Source organism: Lissotriton helveticus, chromosome 11, assembly GCF_964261635.1.
Source record: "Lissotriton helveticus chromosome 11, aLisHel1.1, whole genome shotgun sequence".
Taxonomy (NCBI): Eukaryota; Metazoa; Chordata; class Amphibia; order Caudata; family Salamandridae; genus Lissotriton; species Lissotriton helveticus.
The window spans coordinates 460,831,301-460,856,727 of NC_136072.1; the positions used below are offsets into that span (position 1 = coordinate 460,831,301).

Below are 25,427 nucleotides of genomic sequence, written 5' to 3' on the forward strand. Positions count from 1 at the left end.
ACAACTAGGATGTGAAAAGAACCCTTGGGTACTAATGTGATGAAACCCAATAATTACCCACTTTTAAGTGCCTCAGAACAAGGTGATATATACTGCATAACAGTGCCTGGTATTGGAAGTTCAGTAGACTGCTGCAGACTAACTTAGACTCCAGTAGCTATTGCTTCCATTCTTAGAAACCTCTCCGGTGAAGACATTTCTAAAGTAGCTTCTTGAGGGCCTATTCATGCCTTTGTCAGACACTGCTTTCTAACCTGTCTCCCAGTCAGATCTTAAAGTTAGACTCTTTGCAAAACCTTCATTTAGAAATTCATTTTGATCATGCCTACGTCTCTTGGTCGTTGCCTTTTTTCTGGTTTCTCACTTCCTTTTTTTGAAAACGAATTTGCTATTCTAATCTGTGTTTACAGTTACTAATGAAGATGCCCATGGTGAAGGAAAAGTTACTTTGGAGCCTAGTTTTTCCTCATGTTAAATTCGTGAAGATCCCAATTACCACTCCTAAGGGATTGCAAGAATAGGTCCAGAGGAGGCAATTAAGATCGTTTCTGCTACATGAAAAAATTATTTGTGGCGAGCGCTGGAATGCTTTGTTGAGCTTTGGGGCATCTTGAATGTCTTGGAGTGTTGTAATCCTTTATGTAAGGTTTGCTATCACCTTTTCCTTTTTTTAGAGTGGTCTTAAGGAAACTGTATTACCAGCTCCCTGGAGTTTTCTTTTCATGCTGCTTAGATGTAATTGAGAGATTGGGTCCAAAGACTGTTTCCTACTCTGTGCCGCACACACGGCGCTCCAATAATTGTGAAATATGGCCTCTCTTCTCTTGTTCCCAGAGATTATTAGATGGCTTGTTCCATTGAATCAACATAAAACTGATACCACCCAGAACCAACGAACATTAATATAGGTTACCCAACCCAAAGGAAAAATATCTTCCAAACCCCACAAAGGAATATACTTGTAAAGCTGGACAGGTAGTAAGGCAAAATGTCACGACCAATATATGGAATATTTTGTGGCTTTAGGTAATGTGCCTAGACTTCTCTCTGGTGCACTCACCTATCCTTTGGTTGGTGATCCCTGTCCCATGGTGTCTCATGCTTGATAACTCCCCCCACCCTTTGTACTCACTTTCTTATTAGTCTTCTGATTTGCTAATTTTTTGTCTACTTTTGATATCTGCTTCATCTTTTAGTTAATCTATATCCCTCTTTCTTTTGTCTTTGTTGTTACTCTCTGGGGTGCTGTGATTTGCCACATCTTCACCTTGTCCCTTTGGAGTCCTCTTTTAATGTCGGTTTTATTTTTTTTCCCTTCATGTACCCCCTCTTCGCTTAGAGTTCTTTAGAATACTCTATGGCGTCCTGCATCTCCTTCAGTATCCTTCTGCTCGCGTTGGTGCTGTCCGGCTCCTGTGTTGCCTTCTCTTAGCCCTGTGACATATAGTATTCTATTGTTTGCATATGTCTCGCATTCCTCCTGCTCTCGCTTGTCCTAGAATCGTTATATATTGTTGTAATTCCTTTCGTGGAGATTGTTTAGTAAATTTTAAAAAAGATGCAAGTCTTACAATTCTTTGGAAAATATATTTATTCAGTAAAAAGCAGATTTTGTATGAGTTTGCACAGTACTAGATACGCTCAGCCATCTACTGTTGGAGTTGGCATTTAGGAAGGGTGTTTTTAGTGGCTGGACACACAAAACAACACTCTCAAATCTTCTGTACACTGCTTTGTCATTTATTTGGGCAGCTATTTCGCCACCTTTACTACTTTTAACATTCTAGAACATCTGTCATGTCCTTGTAAAATGACATTCGATTTTCAAGTAATATTTTCACAATTAGAAAACTGGATCAGAAAGGTATTGACTCATTTGCTTACTAAGTGGTTCACCTGGTAAAATGAGGGATATTGTAGGACAACTTGCATGTACTTCAGTAGTCTGTTTTTTCATTGATGTTCATATGTTCAACACCCAGAGAGGTGAAAATAGAAGTATAAACAGTAGCATATACTTGTCGCCTGCTACTGGTTTTTCCTTAGTTCTGATTGCTTACAGTATGTGTGTATGATTTTCACATTCTGATCTGTGATCAACCATGACTTAATTTTTTTGCTTTTTATCTGTTTTGTATAGGTGATGGTTTTAACATATGTGCTTCTTTTGGTACGAGGTTGTGTATGTCATTTTTACCGAAGGCCTTCTCTAAAGCTGCCCCCAAATATTCCACGTAACCCAGTAACTAATAGATCCATTTCTGATTCACATCCCAAAAATCATTCCAATACCATTTGACTATGCTTTCCTCCCACCTTTCCTACTTTGATCCCAGTATCACTAATTCTTTAAACTACTCCTTTCTTTATTCTACCCATCCAATTAACCCTTTACTCACCATCTGTATTTGTACCGTCATTAGTTATCACATGGCCACTGCTAACAAAACAAGCCTATGACTAATGATTTCCCTCTCCTTCCCTTAAAGGACCTCACTTAAACACAGATCAAACAATAACGCATCTAAGCTACCGTTCTTACTCTAAGTTCAAAAAGGTGCAAACTGTTGAACGTTCATTTTTTAGCTCACTCGTAATTTACGCTATGACAAGAAGCCATCTTTTCTCATTCATTGCAGTAAATCCTGCCAATTCCCCTTAACAATCTCACATCTTGACTTTCCATTACCCATAGCCTCATCAAATCACTACTTTTAGTTGTAAATGAGTCAGATGAACTGTGCCACCTTATCTAAAAAAAATTGCCACACTGCCCTGAAAAAATGCAGAAACAAAATTAATATTAAGAAACTTTCAACTTCTCTTAAAAGGAAAATAACTGATCAAAAAAACTCCACACAACAAAAACCGTAAGGCAAAAAGACAATAATTAGGGAATTTTCCTCAGGATGACGAATTTCAAATTTTCATCATATTTGGGACCTCCTACAGCACACTCTGAAGATTAATTGGAGCAAATCCTAAAATCTCCACCAATAGCACCGTAGGCTAACCCATAATCAGCCAAACCACAATCGAATCAAACAGGCTAGATGCCACAGCTGTTACCTGATCCCTTGACACACATCTTAAATGCACAGATCATTGCGCTTTGTCGCTATACCGCAAGGCCTCTACACCAAAACTGATTATCAACACCTTTCAAACATACAGGAAACGCACAACCTTCTGGTCGTCCAGTAAACCTTTGTCATTCATTCTGATTAATCCAAGATCCTTACGAAAGACTAGAACCCACAAATGCGCCATCTTTAATTCCAGACTGGACCTGAGTTTTTTCACAGAATCTAGCATTGGTAACAATTCTCCTGCATTTCTGCCTCAGGACTCCCCAAACGGATGCATTACTCTGCAGTAATGAACCAAAGGGGTGCGACAGGAGTCTTGCAGTAGTTCACTAAATACCCAGCAACAACCAATAATTAAGAATACCGTTCTTGTGAATCCTTACTAACTTGCTGTTCTCCTCATCACCACCTCATCCATTCCAATCTGTCTACCACCTTCAGACACAGGCTTTTAGGGATGCCCTCCGAACTAACAATATATCATCCTGTTGTACACCAGACTGTATGCCCACTCAACAATTTAGAGGGGCACAATAGCCATCAGCTCTTCCTTGAAGCCACATATGAAGCAGGTCTTGTGCTTAATGCCATATTTGCAGTAAAGGACTGTATTTTGGTTAAAGAAATACAACACAAACTCTAGTGATTACTATGCCATTTATTTCATCATAAACCTAACAACGGTGCTACTCCTCTTGCCAACACCAAATGAAACCTCCCGTACCAGAAAGTGGAAGAGCTTAAGTATAGAATAATTACAAACAACTTGTGGTGTCACAGCGCCTAAATTCACTGATGTTTGTAAACCACTTACACCACTGGAAAAGGGTTATGAGTGTGTGCAAATGGCCAGGGTTAAGATCCACTTGCATAACACCAGTTACCCTTTATGCTGTGCATTTAGCGTGAATGAAAAAGGTGTATCAGAGGCACCCCCAAATATAATACTGGTCAACGAGATCTAAAACGTTTTTTTTTTAAGTGTTCTATCAATTTGTTCCCATAAAACCATACCAAATATATTCTAATTGTCCAATAACGTAAATAGTTATTTGCACAGTATTCTCATATTACATCATTGTATCATATACACAATCTATTTGAATCATATGCACTGAATGAATTGAAAGTTTTAAGTAATACAGGACCACGTGAGTCTACATTAGACAACAGATCTTTCCAAAGAAAAAGGCAACCGATATGTGATTGTCATCCAACAGCCTTTTTATCATGGTTATTATTGGTTCACAAGAACCATAGCTCATTTTCCAACGCATCATTAATAAACTCTGCCAAACTTCATCCTATTTTCTATGCAACTTTATCAAGGGCAACTCAATGGTGAAAAAGATTATTATGAACTTTCATGTCAGTCAGTACAACAAACCAATCCTTTATATAAATATTTGGCCAACTTACCAGTGATGCTGTCGGTTAGACTTGTGATTTAAGAAACACATGAACCTAAGGTGGGCTTTGGTCTACCTTTGTCCTCTCGTTTTCAGATTTGTTAAAGATAAATACATTTCTGCTTTCGTGCATCCAGAGTTATGCTCATTTTCCTTGATAATGCTCCTCTTGGCTGCGTCACACTTGTTGGCTGGCTTCTTCATCAGAAATATTTGTGGTCTATAATAGACTTGTGGTCTTGTGTTATCTTGAATTGACTTTACGTAAATGATTCAAGCTGCTTGTGTATATCGTACAATAATGAAATGTAAGGAACATTGTACAAATAACTTTGTATGCTATCATACAATAATTATATATGTCATGTGAAATCATGTAAAATAATTGGCAGAAAAGAAGTTTAAAAACAAAATCTTTGTAGACATTGTTGACATATGTTGAGGTGCCTCAAATTTCCTAAAGCTACACCACTGGCTCACTGTGGTCTCTAATAAAGGGCATCCCTTAAGCTACAAGACACTGGCATATATGAAATGCGGGCCGACTCAACTCCGACATAAATATCTTAAAATGGAAAATCAAAAACCTAAACGGCAGTAGTTCAAAACACATGTTGAAGCATAAAACATAGTACGAAGAGCATACAAATCTACTACTAAATATCTGTTCAAAATCATTGTCTAATTACATAAACCTGATTGCATGTTAGGCTGTGTCCATCACAGAGAACTGTGCAACTCTTGCAAAACATTTCACACAAAAAAGCAAAGGAGCTTGAGGTCCATTTTCTAACAACCACTGTCAATAACATCACCACTCTACAAACGGAGCCGAATTGTGAACACAACCAAAAGAATGCTCATTTAACCTTCTGCCTATAAAAGAAAGGCACAAACTAATAGACATTCTGCGTTTCTGAATTGCTTCCTGGGCCTAGCCGCCAATATACATTTAAGTATATTCTTGAATCTACCTATGCACCCAGAGGGAAAGAGCGTTCATTTACTAATCACAGTCATTTGTAGAATTGACTTGAGAATTAAAAACATTTTAAGTCAGGCTGATCCTGAAGAAGAAAAGACTACACCCTGGGGATGCACCAAATTACAGACCAATATCAAATGAGTCATTTGTGGGCAAACTAACTGAAGGAGCAACATTCTTGCAGATACATTTCCTTGGGGTACGCAAACTCTCTCTTATCAGCAAACAGGGTTTCAACCTGGCAGAGGTACTGAATTCGCATTAATTGTAATCCAGGATAAACTCACAATACTGTTGATTTGAACAGAAGGGTTGCTGACATCCTTGAGGACCTCCGTGATCGTTTGGATCAATAGATCCTACTCAGGACTAAACTAAGTAGGAATACAATGCACTGCCTTAAAATTGACTCAATTCTGCCTCATAGACGGAAAACATTGTGTCTCCATCTCCCTACCAATGTCCCATTAACACACAAGTTATGCATTCCACAAGGCTCAATTATTGCATTGCTTCTCTTCCAACTGTAAGTGGCCCCATTTCTAGAGCTTATAAACTTACCGGATACAGCTAATATGATGCTAATTATCCTTAAACTGAAAAAAACTCATAAGACTTCAAGAATTCAGGTTTCGCAAAATGCATAGGAGTTAAGATCGATGTGCTGCAAAATCTCCTAAAACTAAATAGTCTTAAACCGCAATCCTTAACTGTGAAACATTGAAAGATTACTACCCAAACACAACATGGCTGACGGGGTTTGGATCTCCTCCTGAAATATCGACCGCAGTTGAGAACTTAAGGGTGATAATGAACTCTCACTTCAAAGACAGGGCAACAATGTAACACCTTCATTATCTTGAAACCATCAGGAGAACATCTCAACACCGTTAGAACTACCTAGTCTACCTCCATAGGGTCTAAACATCAGCAGTTTGTGTACTGTCCTACTAAGATGTATTCTCCAGCGGACAGCCAAACAACCACATTTCCCATGCTGTGAAGGCACCCCACTGGTTACCTGTCCCAAACTAATATCCTACAAAGCACTTTGCAGTGTCCCTAGGACAGACTACCATACTGGACCAATACTTTTCCAAACAAAATTCAAACTTTGTTTCCAAATGAGGAATATTAGATTTAGGAATGGAACCACTAGCAGTGATCCTCCTGTTCAGGGAATATATAGTTGAAAGGTCTTTCTAGTACAAACTTGCAGACTGCAGGACCGTACTGAATAAAATGATGACGATCTGCACCCACCTGGAATTCTGAAATACATTACAAACTCGTCTCTCCCCCCAAAACATGGCTCAAGCAATAGGTGACTGTATAGTATCCCATAGCGATTGGACCTAAAACGATGGTCTGTCAAATGTCTGAAGGGACAAAACTGGTAACACTGCTGGGTATTGGCAAGTAAATTATTGGAGAAACCGGTTTCCAGTGGTGTAAGGAATTCTTAGGGGGGGGGGGGCAAGGAATGGTGAGGGGGCCCCTCGCAATATCCATACCCTCGAGCTGACAAGCTGAGGGGTCGCCTTTTATGTCTAGATGACTGGGGGCCCTGATTACGGCCCCCTGCACTGCAGGTGATGCGGAGGTGTCCGTTTCCCCCCTGCCGGATTCGGTCTCTAAAACAGCATACATAACAAAACATTGACCTGTGGGAAGGACAAGCACTCCTCCTGCAACCCATATATATCAGTAAGCATGTATAGTTCTTGAATGTACGGCTATCACACTTTTCCACAGCATTCATACGTATGCACTCTTTGAAGCCCAATTCAACACTCCTATCCTTCTTAAGAAGATGCACCAGAAAGCTGTCCAGGATTCTGCTAGACCTGCATAGCACTGTACATATAGGCATTGCAAGGGTAGGAAAAACGCCATAGAAATACCAGTACAGTGTTTATCTGTGTCATTTTGTTCATGTTCTTGCCTGTGCATTTGTGCCTTCTTGACTGTTTCCGTTCGTGGGCTTGTTATGCCTTGTAGTTAAGTCTCAATTCTCATTGTATGTGTGCATAACTTGATCTGTATATCTGGCCACAGTTTGTGAGCAAATGTCGAATTGTGTGGTTGCTTTCTTGCTTGTATGTGTTTTCATGTTTAGTTGTATTCTAGTGCCTGATTGTGCTTTTGTTTATGAATGCTGTTTACTCCCAAATTGGTGCTTGTTTTCCCTGCTGCACTGTTTGTTAATTTCCTTCTGGGTGTAGTAATTGGATTGCATTTCTATGCGCTTAATGGATGTGTATGCACACAAGCTTGTATGCGCCTAAATGTGTACGTGTTTGTTGTGATCTGTCTGGTACTCCGTCCCTCCTTTTTTTTTTTTCTCTGGGCTTATTTTGCCCATACATGCAGATTAATTACATCAGAGTGCATATATTTTTTTACAAACCAAGTTTTGTTTTTTCACTCATAACTTGTGGTTGTATGCATGCTTGATTAGATGTGCCTGCTTGTGTTTGTATATTCATACGCTTGGTTGTATCCGAATCTCATTGCTGTTTTTCCTGGCTTTCTCTTTGTGCCTGAATGTGTGTGGTATATGTAGTTAAAGTCAGTAGCACACATTTTCCGACGTTCACTGTAACGTGTATCAGTGTTTTTGGCTGGCCACTTTTGAGCCCTGTTGTTGGAGGGCTGTGGGTTGTGGGGGGCATAATTTGCACGTCTTGGTTGTTATGAGTTACTTGTGAACATTCACGGACTCTGTGTACAAAAATCTGCGGTGGTGCATAATGGGCCTGCTACACAAGTTATTCTCCCAGGTTGGTCTCGCAGATGAGGAACGTGTCAGCAGGCTGTCCGTTCATGCACAACTCTAGGTCAGTCCTACTATCAATTTTTTGATTCATTGTGGCTGTGGGCTCAGGGATAGTCTTTCCAAAGTTGTCCATTGTGATCTGGTATTTCCCCTTGGCACTTCGTGTTAATACTGGGGCAAAACGATGACCAGGCAGAATTTCTGAATGTAGATAGGAGGTCCTCTGCTGACAGGATTCCCCCGAGCTCTCTTGTATGGCTGACAGGAACACTACCAATTCGAAGTAAGGGGGCTCTTCCCTCTGGAGCAGTGGGAACAGAGGGCTTGCTTGTGTGATGGGATGAAAATAAATGAGGGGGAAGGTGAAGAAGGGACACTCCGGACCAACGCTGTCCATCTGAAAGGCCACAGTGGTCTGGTGCAGCGGACTGTTCTCGCTCTCCTGATACAGCACCGCGCTCACTCGGACATCGGTTAGTGGGCTGGGCCTTGCATTAGCTACCTGGAACATGAGACGGGGCCTCCCATCCACATGAGCCACCACAGCCGATTCCGTAAAACGGATTGAACTTGCACGATTCTTGGGTCGGGCGATCTTTGCCACAAATACACCTAGGAGAAAGAGGAGAAAGGTATGTTAACAGCTGAACTTGCAAGATAGTTATGTGCTTTGACATGCACAATAGTCCATCCCCTGTTAGCTTTCCTCCTCCCACCAGACTCTTGCAAATGTATAAGCCTGGCAGACCTTGCTTTGCTGAAGGAGCCCAGACCTATCAACACCCTGTTAACGTAGATAGTCCTCCTGGTTTCCCTTCATTGAGCGAGCGGAATAACTTAGAACACTCAACTAATTACAGCCTACCAACCTAACAGACTAACAATTACGGCTATGTTGTGCGCACTGTCTTGAATGCTAGAGTCTCAATTTAAGTTTTGGCCAGTTTCAGGAAAAAACTGGCACTTAAAATCGAAAGGGATCGGTTTTCTAGAAAGAAATGATTGCATAGATTACCTAAAAATGGGAGAACGACGAGCATCCCTACTAGTGCGCCTGTGATTTCAGCTAGACACATACACAGCTTTCAAGGAAACCACATAATACACCAAAACATAATTTCCTATTTTTTGTGTTATTCGAACATGCATGTTCTATATTTCTGTTGCTAAAGTGTGGTGCTTGGAACACTTTAATAATATAAATCTAGCTTCTTCAACTTGTGGTATTAACAAAGCCACAAGCTTAAAATATCTCTTTTGCCTGTGGTAGACTGTCAAACTTGAATTGTTTGTTTTCATTTGAAACTTTTGGCATCAGGGTTGGGACCGTTATGCATGACCCGTTGACGTCATAGATTAAATGCCACAGTCCTTGGCAGATGTCCTATTTTCCCTTTTTTCTGTTGCCAAGAACAGTTCCCCCTGAACACTTCAGATTCTAACTGGGCTAGATTGATTTCTGCAGTTTTACTCTGGGTTTGGGTCTACATTATTTCCTAGAAAATGTTATGCGGGAACTGTAAATAACTGTTCCAGTGGCAAGGTGGTATTGTGGCAAATATGCTAATCCAAAATGGTCTCATTGCATAAGGCTGTTGCATTAAAACACAACTTTCAAAATACTATGACAACTAGCACAAATGTTTTTAATATGTAGCATCCGTTCGAATGTTTTAGATCTATTGGCTATTTCATAAATAGGTAGAAAATAGTTGTTCTAAATTTCTCTCCCTGCTTATTGCATTGGTTTGCGAGTACAAGTTTCATAGTGTTTGAGACCCGGTGTTATTTGACATTAGTGGTGGCTGTCTGTACTGTTGTGTGTAGTGACTGGTGGCATAGACACTGTTTCTGGTGTGCAGCATATAGATATTGCTTGTGGTTTCGTGCCAACTACTGTTGGTGGAGGCAGGGATGTGACTGGCCTTTTAAGAATACTGTGATTCTGCCCAAACTTGGCTGTTGCATGATAGGCTGAACATGGTGGAAGCAATAGTGCACTGGCAATGCAGTTTTTGAGGCTAGTCATTCTTAAGATATGGTTTAACAGTGCATCTGTCTACAAGACCTTTTGTTTACAATATACATCGGAAGCTTTGTGATAATTCCCCCTCCCTTTTTTTGCCACTGGCTTTTTGGACCTGCATCTGAGCCTTGAGACATTGTCAGTCGCATCTTAAATCAATTTACAAGATTGTTTATTTCCCACCATATGCTTTTGTCTGTTAGGTATATCATTCCCCCATACTGTGGATTGCTTGCCTGGCAATGCATGAGTGACCATCCATTTTACATCAAAATGTACCTCCTCCCCCCTTCCGCCGTGCTTTCTGTCACATAAATGTTTTGTGTCTTGCATCCTGCACCATGGCCTCTAATTATTTTTTGTTCATCACATGGGAGTCTGTGGTGGGGTCTGGGTGTGTCACTATGATTAAGAAAAATCATAATGATTTAGACATGTGATATGTGGACACCTATACTACACTACCACCTATACCGAAGCACTTGTAGTGCCAACATCACACTGTTACCAATACCAACACCACCTATGCCTTCACCACCATTATTCTATTAATAGAAATAACACCTACACCACACTACCAGCAAAACCCTTCTACCACAGCACCAATACCATTACTAAATCTGCCACTAAAAATCACACCACCAGCATCACTATTTCCACCACTTCGGTCAAGCATTGACAAAACCAGTAGGTCTGGATTTAATTTCTTAGGACATGAAATAACTCTCTTCATGCCTCTTTGCATTTGTTTTCACATTAAACATAGGCCTTTTGGCTTTGTCAAGGTTTAATTATTTATTTTTGCACGAGGCACCTCCATCCCCTTTGGACTGGATCATTTTTTCATTTTATTACTTTAAAAATGTTCGTTCTTATTGCATAGGATTACAAAAATAAAACAAATCACAGGCTTGGATGACCAGACCTATTGGCTTTGCCAATATGTACTTGTTTTGTACTGTTCTTTGATGCAGCTCCTCTAGCATTTCAACACTTTCTTTACTAATGACTTTTACATTGCTTATGAGATTTTTGATTGGCTTGTGCATGTGAAAATGGGGCTCTCAGATTGGTATGATGTGTGTGCTCCTTGTGACAAATCTGACCATGGGATGAAGAAATGTGTTTGAACTGGCCATTAGCGGCGACACCTCCCAGTTTTGATGAAATTAGTGTACCCTGAACAAAATGAGGCTTCTATTAAACCATAAACTACTGTTGGGTAGAGTGAGTGAACAGATGGCTAGAATTGGAGCCATCCTTTACAAAGTGACCGTTAACACGCAATACCATTACCACGCAATACCATTACCACGCATCCTTAACAATGCATAAGTCTTTACAATGCAAAATGTTATCACGTGTATACCTTTCCCATGCATGCCTTCACAACGAAAATGTAAGTATTTCGCAGGAAAATATTATATATAATATATATCCAGAGCGTAGCTGGGCCGAGTTATAGAGCAAGGGTGTATTTTAGGGTTTAGGGTCGGTAGGGGTATTTGGGTGGCAGAGGCGTTTTTGAGGATTAGGGTGGATAGGAGTATTTGGGTGGGTAAGGGTATTTTTAGGGTTTGGAGTAGGTAAGGATATTTGGGTGGCAAGGGTATTTTTTAGGCATTGGGTTTTGCGGTGGGTTTAGGAGTTTGGGTCGATATGGCGTGTGTATATGTGGGTGTATACATGTGGGTATATAGGTGTATATATATATATATGTGTGTGTGTGTGTGTATATATATATATATATATATATATATATATATATCAACACTCTACGTCGTGCTTCGCCGATCCTCCTCCCAAAGCGACGCCGGTGCCAGCAGCGGTGACGACAACCGCGTTAATTATTTCAAAAGAACAGTTATGCTTCTGGAACTCCGAAATGATAACAGCGACATTCCAAAGGATAGCACAACTATACTTTATTGTACCCACAACAACGCGTTTCGGCAATACCTTTTTCAAGTTTATCACTTGAAAAAGGCATTGCCGAAACGCGTTGTTGTGGGCACAATAAAGTATAATTGTGCTATCCCTTGGAGTGTCGCTGTTATCATTTCGAAGTTCCGGAAGCATAACTGTTATTTTGAAATATCTATCTATCCATATCTATCCATATCTATCCATATCTATCCATATCTATCCATATCTATCTATATATCTATATCTATTTATCTCTATCTGTCTATCTATATCTATTTATCTCTATCTGTCTATCTATGTATCTATCTATCTATCCATGCTTTATACATATCGGCAAGATACTTACATTTGCGTTGTAAAGGTATATGCGTGGTAAAACTTTGCGTGGTAAAGACGTGCGTTGAAAAGACTTTTGTTAAGCCTGCATTGTAAAGGCATTCGTGGTTCTGTCGTACAACCAGCTAGAATACATCTCTTCTAGTTAAACGTGATAAACAATCAATTCTCTAGGTGGGATTGGAACCCTGACACTTTAATATGAATGCTCCTGTATGAAAGTGTGGTGTTTCAGACTCTTAAAGAGCCAGAGTGTAGCTGGGCCGAGTTATACGATGCTGGGCGTTTGCCCGCCTGAAGATGGTATGATTAATCATAGGGCCCACTCCTCAACTGTTTCTGAGTATCATCACAAGTGGTTTTCACCGATTCAATAGAGGGAGCTTGTATGAATTACAGCTGATTCTACGGTGAGACAGAACAATCACACGATCTCTTGAGTGTCATAAAATGGAGAGGCAAGAAAGGGGTGTAGGACCAATTAAAGTTACCTACTAGCTGACTTTGCAAATGTATTCTGGTTGCTTGTTAGTATTAATACAATTTCAGGCAAATATCTCCGACCCAGTGTAATGTTTCATCCCTTCTGATAAGACCTAACTGGGTCTGGGGCTTTCTTAAGTACCAGGGTTCCTAATTACATTATGTTTCACATGTGGCAATAAGGCTGGTGTACTGTTGCGAGATGTGAGCAAAATAAAAATAAACGCGGAACCACAGACACTGTATCCGGATAGTGGAGTAATTGTCTGACATCTATGGCACCCAGATCCTGTGTTGGTCAAAACCCATTCTGTGGTTGGCCCTCCATCTTATGGATGATGTGGGTGGGTATAAATAGAAGATCTCCATCCTAGGCCTGGGTCTGACGCTCGCTAAATGTGACACAGCTAAAGAATGGAAAGTAGTAGCCCCTCATTATCAGTCTGGAAAAAGGGTACAGACCACTGTATGGGCATAGAGAATTGCTGTGTGAAAAGTTAAGGGATGCCCCAAAACACCCAAAGATTTGGAAGAGAAGGGCATATTATATGGGAATTGAATTAGCGCCAGTCCATCAAAATCACCAGCTTCTGGAAGATGAAATTCAGATATTTCACGGCCCAAAAGAAACTGTACCGCACTGATCTATCGATGAATATGGGTTATATAACTGAGATGTATTCCATTTATTTTTCTTAACTCCTTTTGTAGATGGATATGGGGTGGGGGTGAGGCCGGCAGGACTGTTATATCTTATGCTTATCGAATCTTTGTTGCATCTGACATGTTTGATTCTATGCGTATAACTCAATAAAATGTGTTCCAAAATAAATGAATAAAAAAAACCTCTGTGCATGGGGTGAGGAAACCATGGAATTTGTTTTTAGACTCAGGGTTATGGTTTGTCTGCAGGTTCACCTAGTGCCACTTCAATTCGAAAGTATTGGTAAGTAGGTGACAGAGGAATGTGAGCGTTTCCATTACCACCTGAATTATTGTTGACTTATTATATTGCTTCTTTTCATCTGCCTTTAGAGTTGAACAGGAGGAAGCTGGGAGTAGCCTAGTAATTAGCAAAAACACAGTGACCTTCAAGGTGTTACACATATTTCAGTTGCAGCTTAATCAGACTTCCCTAGTATTACATCACTAATTGGTGATTGCCACCTGTAGTTTTAGCGTTCTCCATTTTTTATTTTATGATGAGTTTGCACTACTTCTTTTAAATGGCTTTGAAATATTGCCATACTGCCCTCGGCTTTTTTCCAGCTTACCCAGTATTCTTCCTAGTGAACGTGACATTCATGCAGACCCTTGGAGACGTCCCAAGACTTAACAGTTTATTTTGCATCGTTTCAGTGCTCTTATGTACCTAAGCGAGATTGGTGACAAAACTGTATGTAGGCACCACTGCTTAGCTCTTCTTCAGTGGCTCTCATGCTGGAGTAATTGAAATCTTAGGCAGCCCAGTAAGATTGGCCTCTGCCCCAATTTTTATTGTTTTGTTTGAGTCTTTTGATGTGATGAAAGTGGAGTTTAGGGACATCTAAGATACAGTTTGTCTTCTTAATGTAGTTCAAAACAACCTTTACGCTGATGGTGTACTGCTTTATCTTGCACTGTGCCTCCCCGTACTGAGGACAGTTTAGCACACATTTAAGGATGTAACATGGATGCAGAGTACTCAATCAGCATCACCAGAATAAAAGTGTTTGTAGTATTGCAGATGGAGGCCTTGTTTCACCTGTCTTTGCAATTAGTGACAAACTTTCTCTGGTTGAATATTTGGGGGCGGGAGGTCTTGACTGGATGTTCATTGTAGTAAGCAGTGAATTATAAACCCTTGTTTTAAAGAACCATGAATGCGATGTGTTTGTTGTAAATTGCCCATGCTTGTTTTTGGCAGGATACATTTGGTGAAAAGGTTGGTTCTCCCTTGGCCCTGTTTAATATATCTATGCGAGGCATCCCTTACTTTCTTTACAAAAAAACCTCAAGTCCTCAATTGTGAAATTTATTTGGGCTAAAAAATATCCATGTTTTGTAGGGGAAGTCAAATCGATTTCTGGGCGAAGGAGGCTGGGCGTTTTAGATCTCAAGGGTCATTTATTTTGTTGAGTTTGTCTCTTTCACAAAGAATGTTGGAAACCCACTCTACCTTTTGCACACAATATGATAAACATGGCGTGGGATTAAAATTTAAGGGTGGCTCGGGGATTGTGATGGTGGTCGATTTGTGTCAGATTTGGTGCACTGTTAGAAAATGTGGGAAGGTTTAGAAGTAGAATTCCTTCAGAGTTTAGTGGCACATTTCAGATGTTCTCTGCAGGATTTCTCTACAGTGTATTGCTCGATGACAAAGAAAGGTCATTGTTTCTTTGTATGGGGCAACATTCGAATAGAGGATTAACTTGACTTTCTGTGATTCACATAAAGAGCCTAATCTGCAAAAGAGGACCAGATTTCTTTTTTTAAAGCATTGTTAAATTTGAAATTTTCGGGGCTCGATTAATGGTGTGTGAGGGAGGGCTGAGTCCCTGGTTGGGATTCCCTTGTGGTCTAAAAATATTGTTTCAATTGTACCCAAGGGGTGAGTTATCTTTACATTTAGCCTAATTCACAGTCCCGACAATTTGCAGCATTGTGATAACATTCTCTGTCATCTGGAATAAACCCTTGAATGTTACTTAAGGATACAAGAGTGTTGCTTGAAAGGCACAGGCCTCAAAATCTGAGGTTCTTCAACTAACATTTCTAGAATAATCTTAAAGTATGGGGCCCTGTCCTTGGATGGGGCCTGCTACTCTGCCTACCCCCTGTCCTTTGTGCCCTTTGACTAAGCATTCCTCCTCCCTTTGTTGGGGAAAGATCCAATATTTATACTCTGGAGTCTCAGTGAACCTGCTGAGTGAGTTCACTGCGCCAAGGGAGCCACTCACACTTGAGGTATGGTATGGCACCCCTTGCCAAAGCACTCCCTCTCCCCTTTTTGGGGAAGGATCCAGTGTGTAGGACTTGGAGTCTCAGAGACCCCTCTGAGAGAGTCCACTGCGTAGAGGGAGCCTCTCGCAATAAAGATAGGGAAGTGATACCACTTCCCCTGGGATCACAGCTTACTGGACTTTGGACGTTGCCTTGACTCGTCTACCAGTTTGTGTCCCCGTCACCCTTCCCCTCCTCTTCCCATGCTGTGTCTCTCACCCTCCCCTCCTCTTTCCCGCCTTCATTATCTATCTACTTCCCCCGCTCCAACCCCCCCACCCCTGAATCTCTCACCTTGCCTGCTGTTCCCCTTTCGTATTTGTGCTTTTTGTTTATCCCTACCTTACAAGTAACTATGTTGCCATGCTCTAAGAACTGTGTAACCTTTGTAACGATGTAACCTGTTACTATGATCTGATGCTCATGTAAAGCGCTCCGATACCTCCGGGTCTAGCTAGCGCTATATAAAACTTTTTTTAAATAAGAAATAAAAAAACTGACGCATATAGTCTGGGATCAAGTGTGTTACTAACTTGACTGCGGATGTAAACATTGGAAAATGCTTCTGCTCACTCTAGAAAGAAATCTGATTAAGAAGAGGAATTATATCGCATGCAGTTTAGCAACCAAATTTGGTAAGGAATCCTTTAGTAAGTAGGGTAATGATGCCTAGATAACGCAAACCCCAGTGATTACAGATGTGCTGGTCTCTGTACTTAGGAAAGACTTATTGTGAAGTTTTTGTAGCAGAATAGAGTGACCTCAGTTGGGTAATCTTTCCACCATGAATCTGAAATGGATTGTTTTCAACTGTTAATGGCATGTTACCTATATATTGCCTTAAAGGATGAGGCCTGAATCTCAATCACAACAATCCAGACTATTTTAACTTGAGCCAACCCAATTACTCCACCATTGAACAGCTTCCTGTTTAAACACGATGTTTCGCAGGTCTAACTAAAACTATAACTGGAAAACGGTTGTTGTGAAATTTGAATAGAATTGGAGCCCAATAAAATCTACCGACATGGCAAATAAATGTTATCCTTTCCAGAAGTTCTCATTCACAATTAAATGAGGAGAGGAAAAATTGCCTAGGCCTTCGTTCTACCAACAAACTTCGGACCACAAATGAAAGGCTAGTTTCCTCAGAACCACTACCATGCCTACTCAAGCACAGCGATCTCTGGGAAATGTAAGCCCCTCACCCTCCTAAAATGTGGCAAGCTTCGTTACGTTACTTTAAAATTATTTATACCGCGCACTTTCACCAACGGTTTCATGGCGCTCTTGACAAGTACAGTGATCCAGGGTGGGGGGGTTATTCGTAGGCAGACTGGAAGAGCAGGGTTTTTAGTAAACTGCGGAAGCAGTCGTAGCTGGGACATAGACGAAGTGTGGGTGGCAGGGAGTTCCAAGTGGAGGGGGCCAAAACAGAGAAACTCAGTCCGCCGTGCTTTTTGCGTTTGGATTTGGGGACCACAAGGAGGTTAAGAGATGCAGAGCGAAGAGCTCTGAGGGGGATGTGGCGTGTCAAAGCGGATGAGATGAAGGCTGGGGCTGCATCGGAGAGGGCCTTAAAAACTGAACATGCCAGCTTAAAGGTGCAGCGCTTGGAGACCGGGAGCCAGTGAAGACTACAAAGAAGGGGAGTGACATGCTGGTGTTTAGGCTGGCGGAAAATCAGGCGGGCAGCCTGATTCTGCACCAGCTGCAGCCGGTGGAGGTGGCATGCGGGGATCCCCGCGTACAGCGTGTTGGCGTAGTCGAGCCTGGAGGTGATAAGAGCAATGCTGACTTGAATCAGGGCATCCCTGGTGAGAAACCTACTGATTTTGCGTATCCGCCTAAGATGGAAAAAACAGGATGAGGTGACAGAGTTGATTTGTGGTCTCATCGAGAGGTCTTCAGAAATAATCACCCCCAGACTCTTCACTGTGCTCTCAGGGGTGGGTGCCGTCCCCAGGGAGGTTGGCCAGAAGGTGGCATTCCATGGATTAGTGGGACCCCCCACAAGTACGAGCTCAGTTTTTGTGGGGTTCAATTTTAGTTGGCTATGATACATCCACTCTGCAATGGTCAGCATAATGGACTGAAAATTGAGACGGGAAGAGGGAAAAGAATCAATGGGAAAAATTAACTGAAGATCGTCCGCATAGTTGAAAATTGTGATTGGGGATTTGCGGAGGGAAGCTAGTAAGGGTTGCAGGTATAAATTAAATAAAAGAGGGGATAGTGCAGAACCCTGGGGGACACCACAGGTGAGGGATGTGAGAGGTGCAGAAAAGGTAGACAAGTGAACAGCTTGTGAGCGCTGGTCAAGGAATGATCTGAGCCAGTCAAGGGCCACCCCCTGGATGCCGGCGTTGTGGACACGGTCGATCAAGATGGCGTGATCGACCGTGTCAAATGCTGCCGAGAGGTCTAAAAGGACAAGGGCCTGAGAGATGTTTTTATCGGCACCTTTCCTGAGGGCGTCCATGACTGCTACTATGACCGCCTCAGTGGAATGGAGGGGTCTAAAACCGGCTTGTTGGGGGTCAAGGAAGGAGGATTTCTCTATAAAGGAACTCAGGCAACGGGTGACATAAGTCTCCAAGATCTTGCCTAAGTAGGGGAGGAGGGAGATGGGACGGTAATTACTTAGAATTGTGGGGTCCGCATTGTTTTTTTTAAGATAGGTAGAACGGCTGCTTGTTTGAAGGAGCGAGGGACCTCCCCAGTAGCAAGGGAGTTATTGAGTAATGCCAGTGGGGGGCCCGGACAAGCAAGGAAAGCTTCTCTCAGGATCTGAGGGGGACAGCAGTCGTTAGGGGATCCTGAGCTAACTTTAAGAAGAAGAGAGGAGAATTCCTGTAGGGAGATTGGAGGAAACTCCGTCAGGGTGTTAGGGTTCCTGGGGGGAAGGGGAGGAGGAAGAGGGGATGCAGGGGTCGGAATATTATTTTTTATGGTTATGATCTTATCAATAAAATATGAGTTTAAAGAGTCGCACAGGGTTTGGGTGGGCTGGGGTTGGAGGGTGACCCTATGAGGCAGGGAAAGCTCGTTGACAATTGCAAAAATATCCTTGGTTTTACTGTGAGAGTCCATTATTTTTTGGGAAAAATAGGCCGTTTTAGCTGTCAAAATCGATTTTTTTGTAAGATTTTAGAGAGTCGACATAAACGAGTTTGAGCTGTGGGTCATAGTTATGGCGCCAACGGCGTTCAGCTTGCCGCAAAGCAAGTTTCTCCGTTTTAAGTTGGTCCGTGAACCACCGTTGTGCGTCGTGAGGGCGCTTAGCTTTGATTTTTTTAAAAGGGGCAACTTTGTTGCTAGCAAGACTGAGCCATTCATCCAGATGATCGGCTTGATCCTTTAGCGAGTTCGACGACAAGGGTGCAGTGGAAGCCAGTATGGCGTGAAAGTCGGGCAGATTTGCTCTTTTCCAGTTACGAGCCAGGAGATTCTTAGCAAGGGGAGGAGGGCATGAAATATAAAGGTGTAGTTGAAAGGAGATAAGGCTGTGATCGGACCAAGGACAGGGGAGAACAGCGGTAGGGGAGATGTCGAGGTTGGACGTCCAGACTTGGTCAAGGATATGGCCTTTGTAGTGTGTAGGGGTGTGAACATGCTGGGAGAAGTTCATGCTAGTTAAAAGATCGGAAAATTCTGAGGAGGATTGACTTTCATGAGCGGCAGACGGCCAATAATTAAAATCGCCAATAACCAGGATATTGGCATGATTGATCGAGAGTTGGGCAATAGAATCACTGAAGAGCTGGGGGAAGAGAGGCATGTGTTCAGGGGGCCTATAGACAATAACACAAATAAAGGACGACTTATCTGAAGAGAATTTAAGAGCTAAGCATTCAGTCTTGGGAATAGATGTCACGGTGATCTCAGAGAATTTATGTTGAGAGCGGATATTAGCCGCCACCCCGCCGCCCGTTTTTCCAACGGGCCGGTTGGCTTGCATAATATAGTATCCCGTGGGGATTGCAGCGAGGACGTCAGGAACTGAGTCCTCGGTGATCCAGGTTTCGGTTAAGAGAAGGATATCGATGGTGCTCTGATGCAACAGTTGAAATATCTCGAGCTGGTGGCGAATGAGGGAGCGGGTGTTAAGGTAGTAGATGAGTAATGAGGCGGAGAACGGCGACAGTGCTGAGAAGGGGGCCTGAGGAGGGTCGTGAAAAGAATCAAGAGCAGGGATGTCGGAGGGAACGAAAATGCCGCATTCCTGAGCCGCCCTAACAGTGCGGGCGGGGATAGGCCCTGAGGATTTAAGTCTCAAAAGGTCAGTGGAAGAGTAAGAGATACAGTGGGCATTACGACAGGGCCCTGGGCCCCTGTCGGCCACGGGCGCGAAGTCGGCGCTCCCGCTGCGCTCGTCTGCTGCGCTTCCTCCATACCGCCATTAGGTACTAAAGGAGAGGGAGCACTAGACCGCTAACCTGCGAAGATTCCGTGCAGGGCGGAAGTGGTGTCACTAGCAGAAAGTGACGCTCCTCGAACTGACCCTCCGCACAAACGGCACAGAGCCGGGGCGGAACGGGGCCACGAGGGAATGAAAGTGCAAGTGAGAGTAACTTGGAGTAGTTCCAAAGACAATGTGCAAATTACAATTTTAAAAATGCTTGTCAGGCGTGCTATTAAAATCAGCAGCGAAGTCAAAGATAGTGTGCAAATTACAATTTTAAAAAGCTTATCAGGCGTGCTATTAAAATCAGCAGTGAGATAGAAAGTTCACAGCAGCATCCACAACAACACACATCCGCAGCCTAGATCGCCGCGATTGTCAATGGGGCTGGGAGCTGGAAGCGGGAATTAAGTACTCGGTAGGCTCGGCAGCACTAGACCGCTAACCTGCGAAGATTCCGTGCAGGGCGGAAGTGGTGTCACTAGCAGGAAGTGACGCTCCTCGAACTGACCCTCCGCACAAACGGCACAGACCCGGGGCGGAACGGGGCCACGAGGGAATGAAAGTGCAAGTGAGAGTAACTTGGAGTAGTTCCAAAGACAATGTGCAAATTACAATTTTAAAAATGCTTGTCAGGCGTGCTATTAAAATTGGCAGAGAAGTCAAAGATAGTGTGCAAATTACAATTTTAAAAAGCTTATCAGGTGTGCTATTAAAATCAGCAGCGAGATAGAAAGTTCACAGCAGCATCCACAACAACACACATCCGCAGCCTAGATCGCCGCGATTGTCAAAGCTTCATCATTAGGCATCCCATACAATTGGCCGAATTGAGTCCAAGTTGTTCTTTATCACATTACATGGGAGCAACGTTGTTAGTTTTTCGTTTAATTAGTAATTCCAAAGAGTCGTCAATCGCCAGAGTAAAAAAACAAAACCTGTTAATATCGTCTAGGGCTGCTAAATATATCTTTATTATTGGATGTCCTGATAGGGTTAAAAACTGAAAGTGGATGACAAAGAAGGCCTACCAGTTACCTTTTCATCCTCATAAATGGTAACATGTTTCAGTCATTTTGCCGTGTTCCCAGTGGGTCAGTGGCCTTTGTCAGGACATCAATGTCTCTGGCTAATAAACTCCTTTAGCTATGCTACATGTGGTCATCTCTTTATTATGTGCTCTTTTGTGGTAGGGTCAAGGTCACCAAATAAACCCACACACAAACTCACAGAGAAATCTGTCTATTTACGGTTTCCTGATGTACACGGCCGCAAAAACTGATGTACTGTGCCTTCATTGTATTTCTCTTCACAGAGCAATGATCTCCTATAAATATACTTGTAAGTTACAACCAATAAACAAAAATTAGACTTTCTTCTGTAGATTAGTGTGTGTGGGTTTATTTGGTATTTGATAACCTTGCACCTACCACACAGCCATACTTAATGGTGTGAATATTGCATGTAGTATAGACTGTATAACTGTTCTGAAAAACTCTTAAAATGGTCTCTGTATTCTCTATTGCACACAGAGCTTTCTGCCAGGGTATAATATATGCTCTCATTCAAGTCTGAAGGAAGGGTGTTAGCATGTATTTTGCTCACACTGCTCAACTCAGTGACTTTTGTGCTATTAACCCTGCAGCTTGCTTGCTTCACCTGCCTGCCCTCCATTTCGAGTTTGATCTGTAGTACACGGTTCTGTATGACAGAAAATAAGTGAACTTACAAAGTCACTGGGCATCTTGAGGTCAAGGCTGGAACATGAGGTAGAGGACTCAAGTGCCTAGGCTGTGACCGCTTTTCTCCTCCCACATGTAGGCAGACCTTAACAAGTCTGAATAAGTGGAGATTGTGGGACCAGGAGCTCAAGAGTTACTACAATATAAATGTTACTGTTTTTGCAAAGTGTTTTAACGTCCATGTGACAGTGTTTATTTTGCTTTTTTGTAAAATCGAAATAAATAAGGCCATTAAATATCAACATTGGAAGAGTGCTCTAGCATAGCTTTGTAAACTGCACCATTGTAAGGGTTCTGCTGATAGATTCACAATGGAACTCCTAAGGCTTTCTTGACCTCTTTAAAATGGGATGCGATTAGAAACTTGTAATTCTAGGAGCATATGTAATCTGCCATCTAGTAACATGTCTCTGTTTGGATATCTGAATCCTAGAAGATGCCTTTATATACTACATACAGTTTGGGCCTCTCAAAGAAATTTTGTGAACAGAAACAGACTTCACAAAGGTTTTTGCCATGATCTAACTCATAAAGTCATCTTTACATGTGACAAATGTCTCTACCCCACCCCACCCCACGCCCCCCCCATCCTCCCACCAGTAAAGTTATTTATTTTACCTGTTACGAAAGCCTCCAGCATGAGCCCCAAGAGCATCTCCAGAGCTAATAGAGCAATGGCGCTGGGGCAGTCGGCGCTGGGGAACATAGTACCATAGCCAATGGTGAGCTGTGTCTCCAGGGAAAAGGAAAATGCAGCAGTAAAGCTGGTTATGTACTTGACACATATGGTGTGGTTCTCTGGTGGGGAGTCGTGGTCCACTTCAAGATCCCCATTCATCTCTGCCAGCAGGTACCAGAAAATGGCAAAAACCAACCAGTGGAGGAGAAATGATGCAGAGAAGGCAACCATCATCCACCGCCAGCGCATGTCCAAAAGGACCCCCCAGATATCCCGCAAATATGCCATGCTTCGGCCTTGGGTGACATCAACTCGTAGCAAGCTGCGCCCATCCTTTGTGACTAGTCTGTGACTTCTCAGCGGCAGGAGAGATGAGGCATAGGTTTTACTGTTCATACCATCCATCTTGTCGGTTTTCCCTTGTATCAACTCTGCAAGAGAAAAAGTGCAGTCTTTAAGTCATTTATTTCAGTTGTAGCTATTGCCCTTAACTTCCACTAGACAACAACATTTCATATATAATGTCCTGAGTTCTAGGAATTGGAACCTAAATACAGTAAATCTGTGATTCTTTACCTTTTCATTTTTGTGGACTCCCACATAATCATTGAGGGGTTCCGGGGACTCCCAATGAATCATCATTGGAATCCGGCGACCCCCAATAAATCATTATTGGATACTAGTAACCTCGGCCTAAGCAATTTTGATCATTTGAACCATAAAACAATATCACCGCTAAATTTTTACTCTCAATGTTTCAAAAGAACGTTTTAAAATGTTCCGTTTTACGCTCTGCTTCTTTATATATTCTTTATTAATCTGTTAAAATTTCATTTTCTAAGCAGTCACAGACCCCCTGAGTTAGTGTTACACACCCTCAGGGGTCCCCAGACCACAAGTTGAGAACGACTGTAGTACAGTATTACTGAAGACAAAAAGATACTGCATCTTACCAATAATGGTTATTGCCCCGAACTCAAAACAAGAGTGGCAATTCTTTCTTCCATACTCCCTGGGAGATGTGCAACAGTCACTAAACATCACCTAAGGAAGTTCTAACATTTATAATTATCACTGAGCTGTAAATTGGCTGTAATATCCCAGTCCACAGTTATCGCAGAATTCTCCAAGCGGTGTCTTCATACTGTCCATTGTTAACACTTTCTGTAAACAAATGTAAGTTTTTCAGGCTGATACTAGGTTATCTTCCACCACAAATGTATCTATGAATATTGCAGTTGTTACTGCCAGCCATGCAACAGAACACTAAGATTAGTTCTACAACGTTCTCCACCCACACAAATCTGATGAAATTCGTACCCATAAGAGCCTGTTTCCAAGGGTGCGTCTACATGAGACGTGTACCATTGCCTTTGTGCCAAGAGGAATCTCAATCTGCCACAGCTTAATAATAAATTGGTCTTGTTGAGACTTATGCCAACTGCTACCACCATGCATCAGTGTTCCGTACTATATGCTGCATGTGTGACATGAGATATTTTTTACATTTACACATACTTCTGTCTGCAGTACAAGCATGCCGAGCCTGTGTAAGAATCTGTGTGCCTTTGTCCGTGAATTTAGCATGGAGGTGATTCTTAACCCTGTACCTACAGCAAATAAATAAGACTCCAGTGATCCTGTGCTTTCTGCTGCTTATGACCCAAATGGTGCCTCCATGACTCTTGCAAGACCTAAGAAAAGGTCCTTGCCTTCTACTGTCTGACCCACTAAGACTTTTTATGAGACCTGTTTTTATTACTGCCTGTCCCTGAAGAAGGCCTTATTACTAAGAATTTACATGTATCTTTTGGGGGCTGAGGATAAAATTTACCAACTGTCAATCTCCAAGTGATTCACAAGATACGTCTTCTTAATACCTTAACACTCATCCCAAAACTCTTAATAAAACTTTTATCACTTGCAACTAGTAGCCTTTTTTTATTTGTAGAAAGAAAAATTACACTTACAGAGTGCTCCTCTATTTTGGTTCTTATCGTCCTTTGAATTTCATGCACAGCAAGGTGACATCTGATGCACGGTAACGCTTGCAGACTGAGCACAATGCTCTTGACTTCAGCTGACTGCCCAGTTTAATGTGAATTATCTTTCTTTGGGTAGCTGTAGAGCTTTCACTCCTATGCTCCTTTTTTCTGTCCAAATAGTATTCTTGTACTCCTCAGTCGATTTTTCTTCAAGGTGATGCTTGAGGCTCTCAAAAAGAGATCACATTTCCTCTCGATAAAGCGGAGCTTCTACGCTTCTTTGGATGAAGCGATTTGTTACTGACCATCTAACGTTTGAAACCGTGTACATATGGTAGAAAGCCCAAACGGCCAACGGCGAAACAGTCTCTGAAAGAATTAAATATAAGAACATTAATACACCATGAAGCAGTTCCTCAGTAGGGATCTATTCATACATCAGCAACAACCAGTATCCAAAGGAGCTGATGTGGTTACCCTGCTTCCCCACTATAATGCTGTTCTCGTTCACATGCTATAGCCAACTAGATTTTTGCCTTTGGAGCCTGTCTCACGCCACAGCTTTAATGGAGCAAACAAAATACATGCAGTGTCAAATCTC

General features: G+C 42.1%; 2 protein-coding genes across 2 annotated transcripts in view; one reads left to right on the forward strand and one right to left on the reverse strand.

Moving 5' to 3' along the window:
• The window catches only part of GIGYF2 (GRB10 interacting GYF protein 2), a 1,757,193-nt gene that overhangs the window by 375,319 nt on the left and 1,356,447 nt on the right, over nucleotides 1–25,427 (forward strand). The window lies entirely within an intron of this gene.
• KCNJ13 (potassium inwardly rectifying channel subfamily J member 13) lies at nucleotides 1,720–25,189 on the reverse strand. Its single transcript, XM_078666007.1, has 3 exons — nucleotides 24,812–25,189; nucleotides 22,781–23,272; nucleotides 1,720–8,874 (listed from the first exon to the last, which is right to left on the reverse strand). Exons 2-3 carry the CDS (start codon nucleotides 23,244–23,246, stop codon nucleotides 8,255–8,257), a joined length of 1,086 nt encoding a protein of 361 aa, XP_078522133.1. The 5' UTR covers nucleotides 23,247–23,272; nucleotides 24,812–25,189; the 3' UTR covers nucleotides 1,720–8,254.